Source organism: Oreochromis aureus, linkage group 5 (assembly GCF_013358895.1).
Source record: "Oreochromis aureus strain Israel breed Guangdong linkage group 5, ZZ_aureus, whole genome shotgun sequence".
Classification (NCBI taxonomy): domain Eukaryota; kingdom Metazoa; phylum Chordata; class Actinopteri; order Cichliformes; family Cichlidae; genus Oreochromis; species Oreochromis aureus.
The window spans coordinates 29,935,942-29,945,719 of NC_052946.1; the positions used below are offsets into that span (position 1 = coordinate 29,935,942).

Genomic DNA, 9,778 nt, shown 5'->3' on the forward strand with positions numbered 1-9,778 from the left:
CATCGACATCGAGCTGCGTCAAGCTATCAAAGTAACTGAGTGAAGACACTGCAAAGAGGCGGAAGCTTAAAGTTAAAATAATGGGATTTTTTTAAATGTATTGCATAATTTGTTTTGGCTGCTATAACACCAGGACTCCCAAATTTTTGTGATAAAGAACACCTTCCATTATCTTACTTAATTAACAGAAACCTGAAGTTTTTACCCTGTAAAGGCTAAGACATCATTACTGGTGACCCTAGTCCAATTCTATGATATTGTTTTTACATTGTTACTTACATTTATTTATCTGTTGTTTTTTTTTCTCTCCCCTTGACAATCAGAGGACAAAAACAGCTATCAATCCGACTGATAAGTATCCAAATATATGTGCATATTATTTCTTTTTTCAGAAAATAATCAATTTTATATGAACAAAAGCAATGGTTATCAATGCGATGGTTGTGAAGAGCTTTTAATTTGAAAGTCTCACACGGAAGTGTTCGTGTTACGTATTCATCTTGACGTTTGTGTTTATACCTGGACGTAACAGACAGGCGGCAACATCACCGAACTTCACTCAAATTTAACCTCATGTTTAAGTAGTGATATATTTTTTTAATTTTCTTGTCGAGGAACCAGTGGGTTAAGCTGGTCTGTGTCAAGTTTTCTGTTTTGCTGGTGTTCATATTACGAACAGCGTGCTGTTTTTGACGGAGGTCAGCGGCTTTCCAGTTAAGCCAGTCCACTGACAAGATGCTTGCCTCGGGTAGGACCGTGTCCTCCCGGCTGCTGAGGCCAACCGCGTGGCTTCCTCTCCGGCTGAGCTCCGAGCGGACGGCCGCTAGCTCCCCGCAGAAAGGTAACAACAGCCCGGAGCAAACTGGGTAGCTTATCCCCCCAAGACCAACTAGCACGAAGCTAATCCCAAAGTGACGCAGTTTAGTAAGGAGGCAGGAAACTTCACAGCATCTGTAAACTGTCAGGTTAACTGACCACTTTAAAATGCCTGTGAGGTCAGGAAAACCTAAAAAATACTAAATTAAAACACTAAAAAACGGGAAGTTCACGAGAACTAGCTGACTGGCACAAGATGAAGCAATCTTGTTAAATAACTGTTTAAAAAAGATTTTAATTTATGTTCTGATATTCTCTGTCTCACTCTCCATTTTTATAATGTTAAAATCTGGCACGTTACTCTTGACTTCATTGCCAGATTGACAACATTTTTTAATGTATTTTATACAAAAATGCGTTAAAAATATGGAGTCAGGCCGAAATTTGTGCTCATTGTCTCCACACAGATGAGTCAGTCTAGAGAAGTGAAAATTAATTAATCTATTCATTTGTGGTCATTAGTTCATTAGTTAATTCATGAGACTAATGGGAAGATTGTTGTTCTATTTATTAAATGAGGCAGAATAAAGACCAGTCCCACGTTCTTTATTTTAAATATAAAATAAGCACAAAGCAAAATGCTACTATTACATATTCCATACAAATATGCCTTGACACTGAGTCAGGGTTTTTAAAAAAAATTTTATCTGAGTTTTTAATTTTTGTTTGGCTGTAAAGGCACAATTGATGATGAATTTAACTAAGTGATGACCTCCTGCCTGGTACAGATTTATGACCCAGTATGTTATTCCAGATCTGATTAAACACTTAGTAAAACCAGCTGAATAAAAATGCTCTTTTCAGGCAGATCTTTAAGTCTCATAAAACACTGAATTGAGTTTCCTTGTTTAGTTTTTTTTTAAAAAGTGGAAAAATCACATTGACTTTTAAACGTAATGAACAGCTTGTGACTTTACTGATTTATGAACTTCTAAATAAACATTTAAACATTAAACATTTTTTTAGTGTTTAGCTAATCCATTTATCAATTTACTGCCAGTTACCTAGGTCAAGGTGAATAAAAAATAATTCAAGGCCATATTGTCTTAACAGTTTTCCCATTGATTTCACAATTTAAATGCTGTTTTTTTTTTTTTACATTAATAAATTTAATGTGGTCTTAAAAATGGCTTTAAATGTCTTAAGTATACTGTACTTTATGCTGCAGAGTTGATCAAGAAACACGAACAGGATGAGCTTCGCCCCCTCTACATGGACTTCCAGGCAACCACTCCCATGGTAACTCTTACTAAGCGTTTTCTCACTTTTACAGGCTTCTACAGCTGATGTCAGAGAGAGTTGGACATAAAGCTGGTTGTACTTAGAGTTTCATATGTTTGTGTGTGTCTTTAGGATCCCCGGGTGCTGGATGCCATGTTGCCATACCAGGTGAATTACTACGGTAACCCTCACTCCAGAACGCATGCCTACGGCTGGGAGAGTGAATCTGCCATGGAGACCGCTAGGAAGGTAGAGAGCTGCTCCATCTTTAGAAAAGTGTAAATAAGCACAGCCCAGATATGGCCCTTGGCTAGTTTAAATCTGGTCCATATATCACTTTGGCTTGCTCATTTGTAGCTGTGGTATGCAAAGAGACGCAGGCCTCATGCAAGCTAGTGAACACACCAAAATGGAGCGCTGATGCTGAATGTTTGAATTCAGCATCAGCGCTCCAACATTAATATTTGTAACCTACAACATGTGCAGATTTCACTGAGAGTCACTGACTGACTGTATGTATATATGCACGCACGCACACACACACACACACACACACACACACACACACACACACACACACTGAACAGGTATTATGTCCACTGACAGGTGAAGTTTATGTCTTCATCATGGCAGCTGTTAGTGAATGGAATATATTAGGGAGCAAGTGAGCATTTTGTCCTCAAAGTTTATGGGTTAAATCAGGAAAAATGGCCACGCATAAGAATTTGAGCAAATTTCTCAATGGCCAAATTGTGATGGCCACTGGGGCTGAGTTAGAGCATCACCAGAACTGCAACTCTTGTGAGGTGTTCCCAGTCTGCAGTGATCAGTATCTTTCAGAAGTGGTACAAGGAAGGAACGGTGATGAACCAGCAACACGGTCGTGAGCGGCCAAGGCTTATTGATGAACTCATAAAAGTGGGCCAGATCTATTATGGAAAAATCAGATTAGAAACATGTGAGTGAATCTGTTTGGTGAGGTTTTTTGTTTTTTTTTCTTGCTCTCTGAGCAGCAGGTGGCTGATCTGATTGGAGCCGATCCCAGGGAGATCGTCTTCACCAGCGGAGCCACAGAGTCCAACAACATGGCTATCAAGGTCCTACTCTCTTGACCTTAATCACTTTCTCTCACACAAACACACACAGGTTTTGTTTTGGTGAAAACTGATCAAAAATATAAAATGCGGTCAACAGATTAAAAATACAACTCTTACAAAATAATAACACTGTAAAAAACAAAACTTAATTAAAAGAACTTTACTGTGCACATTAGGCAAATAAGTCAGCTGACAGGAAAAAGTATCATCTGTTTTCACTGTTTCACTGAAACAAACTGCTTCACTTCAGTCCACTTGGATTGCCTTACCAAAGACACCATGTGTAGCAAAGAACAAGTAATAACAGCAAGAATAGAGGAAGCAAATTAAAGTCATGCTGCTGTCGATTCTGATTTACTGGAATTATAAATGAGGTCACTGAATTAATGCTAAAAAGAGACGAGCAGTAGCCACAAACTGGATTCACAACTCCAGAAAGTTCTAGAATCAGAGAAAATCTTACAACTTTTTTTTCCCCCTCTAACCCAGTGTTTTCTCTCCTGTAGGGTGTAGCCCGGTTCTACAAGGCCAAAAAACGTCATGTGATCACCACTCAGACCGAACATAAGTGCGTCCTAGACTCGTGTCGGATTCTGGAGTCCGAAGGATTCGATGTTACTTACCTGCCGGTCCAGAAGAACGGCCTGCTGGACCTAGAGGTAAACATGCAGCGATAAAAAGAGAGATCACGGAGACAACAACCAGAATATTGTCTGTGTGAACACATTAAAAACTGGCAGCTATCTTTACAATACCTCTGGGCAGTGAAGCCTGTATTTATTGTTTGACCTCCATTTGTAGTGTTACAGAATTCATGAGTTATTGTGTCCCATCTTTGCTCCTTACAGTGAGTCTGACTACATGTTTGTTTGTGTATTCAGTTGTTGGAGGCCTCCATCCGTACTGACACCTCTTTGGTGTCGGTGATGACCGTCAACAACGAGATCGGAGTCAAGCAGCCCATCAAGGAGATTGGTAAGCATAGCAAATGAAACACACATGAAATGCTTACAATCACGCACTCATAGTATCAGAATCTAAATAGTTTTGTCAGTTTTACTGAATAAATCAGACTATTCGCTTTATGTAGAGCCCAACTGAGAGCTCTGATCAGAGTAATGAGCTTGAACTCTTTCTATCTACAGGTCAGATTTGTCGCTCAAAAGGAGTCTTCTTCCACACTGATGCTGCTCAGGCCGTTGGGAAGATTCCCATCAGCATCTCTGATTGGAAGATCGATCTGATGTCCATCAGCGGTCACAAGATTTACGGACCCAAAGGTCAGCTTTAATAGCAGTATCAGTAGGTGGCATAACTCTAAACCGATCGATAGGCCGGTGAGATAGTTTATTGAGCACATTTCTCAGTGCCCATTTCCATTTTTATGTAAATTGTATAAAACTAGAAAGGGCTAAATTTTCCACAGAAATATGTTTTTTGGTTTTAAAAATTAAACAAAATACACACAAAGGTGAAATATCAAGCAGGAAAGATGGCAAAAAATAATATAAATAAGTATGTATATAGTATGTATGTATAAGCGTGTAGGTTGTTTATATTTATTCCTTTTTCAAAGAGAGGTTTCTTTTTGTTTTGTTTTTTATTTAAAATCTTTGATTACACTGGTATTAAATATAAATTAGTTTTTAATCAGCTGAGTTTCCCTGTTAATTTTTTCAATCAGCTGACAAAGTTGGAGATTGATTATGTTTAAAAAGATACACATAAATTGCTGTAAAAACAAAAATACTACGTGTGTGTGTCCAGGTGTGGGTGCGTTGTACGTGCGTCGCAGGCCAAGGGTGCGTTTGGAGCCAATACAGAATGGCGGCGGGCAGGAGAGGGGGCTGCGCTCTGGCACTGTCCCCACCCCTCTGGCTGTTGGACTGGGAGCCGCCTGTAGCGTCGCCCAGAAGGAGATGGAGGTAAAATAACCAAAGTCAAACATCCCAAAAAAACTTCGCCGATGATGCTAAATTTCAGGGGGATTAGTGCATGTTTGTTTGTTTAGTATGATCATCAGCGGGTGTCCATGCTGGCTAATCGTCTGGTCCAGAAGATCATGTCTGAGATTCCTGATGTCATCATGAATGGAGATCCAGAACAACGTTACCCTGGTAAACACATTTATGTTTGTTTAGCAGTCTTTATGAGGACATTTATTAGCGTAACACATTTCTTATCAGTTTACCCTAACGTTAGCCTAAACCTAATTCTAAACTGAACCTCGAAAACCAACTCTTAAACTGTAAAGTGTTAAAGTGCTCCTTGTAACTAAGCTGGTTTTATAATACGCTAATAAATTCCATGTAGAAATGAAACTCGCTGCTGCTGCAGGCTAAAGTTTAAACCGAAATTGATTTACAAGTCAGTGAAAATTTTTGAAGTTATTGTTTTTGAAGTGTTTTTGTTGGAAGTTGGACTAACACCTTTGATTGTGTTTGGGTGTTTTCAGGCTGTATCAACCTTTCTTTTGCCTATGTGGAGGGAGAGAGTCTGCTGATGGCACTGAAGGATGTTGCTCTGTCCTCAGGGAGGTCAGATACAAACTTTTTTTCACGCATGTTTGCGCAACTTTAGAGTGTAACTTTACCCACTGCATGAAAAAGTTAGAAAAGGCAGCATGGTTTTGAGAGGATGGAAGTGCTGACCGATTTGTGTACCATTTATGAATCAAGTGTCCTCCCACCTCCAGCTGTGTGGTCATGGTAGGATTCTTACATTAGCTTCTCTTTGTTGGCTACTTTTTAAATCTGGAATTGAAATTAAATCATTCTCCTCTCACACAAAGTACTGAATGCCTTGAGCACCTCCACAATTGCAGGCTTTGCAAAATTTGGGTTCAGTTAAAAGGGTTTGTTGAAATATTTGAAATCCATTTAATAGGACGTTTTTTTATAAATGTAACATAAATGTCAATTTCAACACCAGCATTGAGAGTACAGTTATATGCTTAATATAAAGTTCAAAAGCCTCGTATTAATGTGCATGAAGTCTCTAAAAATGACTGAATATTTGTGTCTGTGTGTGCAGTGCATGTACTTCAGCGTCTCTGGAGCCATCATACGTCCTCAGAGCTATTGGAGCAGATGAAGATCTGGCTCACTCTTCCATCAGGTAACAATACTGCCTGTAACCTGGATTATGATGAAAACTGCAACTTCCCAGAAGTTTAATAATGATCTTCCTTGTGCTTCCTAACACGTTTCTTCACATTGATCAGACTTAGCAATCAAAGTGATTAAATCCACAGAAAATAAAGCTGTTTATAAACTTGGATAACCAGGAAATGGTTACCTACAGCCTTTCTGTTCTCTAGTTTCAGGTTTAAATGTTTGTGTCTGTGTCAGGTTTGGTATTGGCAGGTTCACCACTGAAGAAGAGGTTGACTACACAGCAGAGAAATGCATCGAGCAGGTCTGCAGACTCAGAGAGATGAGGTAAACTCGGCACTCAGTCACTATCGCGCAGACGCTGATTTTACTTTACATTCATAAAATTGATACAAAATTTTGAACGATAACCTAGTTTTCACTAACCTGCCTCTTTGCCTCTCTTCCCGTCTGTCAGTCCTCTGTGGGAGATGATTCAGGAAGGCATCGACCTGAAGAGCATCAAGTGGACGCAGCATTAGACTCCTCCCACTTCTTGCCCACTTCGACATGATGTTTCCCAAAAGACTGAGGGAACAGACCAGCTTTTTCTTCCTGTAAACAAACACGCACAAACTCCCTGTCGGACTTGAAGTCTGTCTGTAGCTGTAGCTCAGTGTCTCTGTAGAAGCTCCTCCAGTTGCTCTCTCAGGAGATGTTGCTCAGACAGTTGACCAACGCACAGCAATCTCTTCTTTTTCTTCTGTTGCCCAGAAGGTTGCTTCTTTATCTCAGATGAAACGTTTTCAGAGGCTGTGGCACGCTCTGAGACCTAAGATGACATTTATGAGAAATACATCCTCTTTGGTTGTCTCAAACAAAATATGGTACTGATTGTGCGACATGTCCATCAGTGGCCGATTTGGGGCTTTGATGACCAAAGACTGCCCGCAAAAAATTTGAAACAGACATCCAGGACCATGTTTTCACAGCAGGGCTACTCAAACAAAGCAGTTCAGAATAAAATAATAAAGGATAAACCAGTCTAACATGTCATATTTTTTAATAAGGGTTAGGGGAAGGCAAATTTGCGGGCACACACACAAACCAATATAATGGTCTATGACTTACTCATATGTCTCTGTCCTTATTATTTTTTTCTAAAAACATTGCTGCAATGTAATCAACTATGCATCCATTGCACAATTTGATATGCATCGGGTATCTTTGACCAAGATTTGTCTAAAACTGGTCTTGCACGGGGTGACAGACATGTAGTAAATGGCACAGAGGTGCTTTTAATCTGACACTCTAGGTGATCTGACTTCACTCAATCTAACATCTTGATGACTGGTATCATGAAGCTGGTTAACAGACAGCTTAGTAACACTTGTTTCACTAATGCACTTGTGAGCGTGTCTGTGGGAAATGGTCATCTGTCAAATATATCTCAGTAATGTAGTGTAAAAGACTTCAAACTGGAGTGAAACTGAGTATTGAAAACCTGAAAAGTCTTTTAAGCAATCGGTATGCCGGGGCTTATGGCAAGTGTGTTTCCGTAGCCCTTTCATTCTTTGAATTCCAGTAATCACCCTGTCAGCAGAGCCAAAGAGCTATGCAGAAAGACCCAATCAGACATTCACTCAACTAGAACAAAATAATTTATAATTTACTGAGTCAAGCAGTTGTTCAAACATCCATTGGTGTTTGAACAGGCAGTGGGTTCAATGATCAACATGCATCTTTCTCCAGGTTTTATTTTAAACTTAAAAGGATCTTATATTCAGCGATCCAACTGACCAATTGATGACAAGTTTTGATATTATCTTGAGAATTAACCTGCTGTGGAGAAGCACGAATATACGTGTGACCAACACAGTTACTTTTTACTCTTGCTAAATGTGACCGAACTTTGTGATACCGTCACACTCACATTAAACCCAAAGATAGCCACATAAATTAGGAAAAAATAAAACACGAGCAACAATCTAAGTGATAAAAGAATCGGAACAAAGCTGTGTTGCTTCAGCAAAGCTGGAAAGAGCAACTGAAGGCAGCAGTATGTGATGATTCACCCAGTATTTATTTGAGTCAGACCTTTTCACTAGAGATTCACAGGCTTATCTCTCCAGCATTGTTCACAGGTTATAAACTGCCCTCTGTGTCTCATGCTCTTGTCTTACCATCCCACATCAGCGTTTATTATTCATTCAGTGGTAGCATGTTGGCGTATGATCAGCAGTTCTCAGTGAAATATCCAACGAGACAGTGTTAGCAGCAGCAGTTTCATTGTTCTGTTAGTCAGGAACACTCTACAAGTCTGCAGCCCCAATTTTTAAAGTCAGACTTCTGTCACACGTGTCCGTGGCTTATGACAGGAAATACAAGATGACTGTGAAAATCGAAACAAAAATAAACAATTGGTTAAAAAATGTGGGTCTCTAAGACTACACTGTCTGGGGGGATTCTTGTATTGTATATGTATTGTATTGTTTTTGATATATTTACTCGTCTCCTGCATCTACTGTAATCTGCTGTTACTCGTCGTTGCACATTAGTATCCAATAAAATTGCTGCTTCTGGAAATGCCATCAACTTTTGATGTATTTTATTTGTGTTTATTGTTTTTACAACTCACATTCTCAAAACAGTTTTGATGATGTCTGAATGTGTTTTTCACATTGCTCCACGGGTTGCAGAGAGTTCAACCTGAGGTAGTTTGACCATTCCATTATAAGATAAAATAAGATGGATTTTATTTGCCCTGGAGTTCAGAAATTGCCTTTTTTAAAGCAGATAAAATTTCAGTTAAACACCATAAACATCTGTGACTGTAAAACTCCAAATCTGTCTGTCCACACTCTTATGCAATCAGGAGTTTAGCAACCAAACATGGTACAGTTACATCTTAGGCCCTTGTATGTATGTATAATCTGTGCAAAAGTCTTGCACCACTCATGTCTTCCCATTTTGCTTCCAGTAAACACAGAAATATACCATCTGGAAAGCTTCGGACTGGCAACAGCTTAGTTTTTCAGCATGACACTGATCCCAAACACACTGTCTGTGCCATAATGGCATACCTGAATAGAAAAACAAAATGGAATACTATCAGTCATGGACTGGCCTCAGAGTCCAGATCTCAAAGTTATTTAAGCAGTGTGTGATCATCTTCATTGATAATGAAACACAAGACAGACAACATTCAAAGAAGAGCTTTGAAATTCTAAAAAAGCTTTCCTAAGAGGCTGAAAAATAAAGATAGTCTTACCAAATAATAACTTTCACATTTGCTAGAACTGTACAACCCCTGTTTTTACCCTAGCAAAAATTGTATATAATAATACAATAATTGTGTATTATTTTATAAAATATTCGTAATTTTATAATCTACAAAAACAACTAAAGTTTAAAGAAGAGTGATTAAAGGTGCAGTGGAATAGATAAGGAAAGGTCTACTAAACTACTTAATTCCCCCAGTCGACAGGTGGC

The 9,778-nt window shown here is 39.0% G+C and overlaps 1 protein-coding gene across 1 annotated transcript; it reads left to right on the top strand.

Moving 5' to 3' along the window:
• Positions 1 to 511: 511 nt before the first annotated feature.
• nfs1 (NFS1 cysteine desulfurase) lies at positions 512 to 8,881 on the top strand. The gene is made up of 13 exons (XM_031733221.2): positions 512 to 841; positions 2,045 to 2,115; positions 2,230 to 2,346; positions 3,111 to 3,194; positions 3,701 to 3,853; positions 4,076 to 4,169; positions 4,340 to 4,474; positions 4,962 to 5,119; positions 5,206 to 5,311; positions 5,650 to 5,731; positions 6,228 to 6,311; positions 6,545 to 6,634; positions 6,765 to 8,881. The coding sequence occupies exons 1-13, from the start codon at positions 736 to 738 to the stop codon at positions 6,826 to 6,828; spliced, it is 1,344 nt and encodes a 447-aa protein (XP_031589081.1). The 5' UTR covers positions 512 to 735; the 3' UTR covers positions 6,829 to 8,881.
• The last annotated feature ends 897 nt before the right edge of the window (positions 8,882 to 9,778 follow it).

Excerpts from the sequence above, each read along its gene's own strand:
- nfs1 (XM_031733221.2), top strand. The coding sequence starts at position 736 with ATGCTTGCCTCGGGTAGGACCGTGTCCTCCCGGCTGCTGAGGCCAACC. Across the intron at positions 5,120-5,205 it reads TCGCCCAGAAGGAGATGGAG|TATGATCATCAGCGGGTGTC; the intron begins GTAAAATAACCA and ends TTGTTTGTTTAG. Across the intron at positions 6,312-6,544 it reads CTGGCTCACTCTTCCATCAG|GTTTGGTATTGGCAGGTTCA; the intron begins GTAACAATACTG and ends TGTCTGTGTCAG.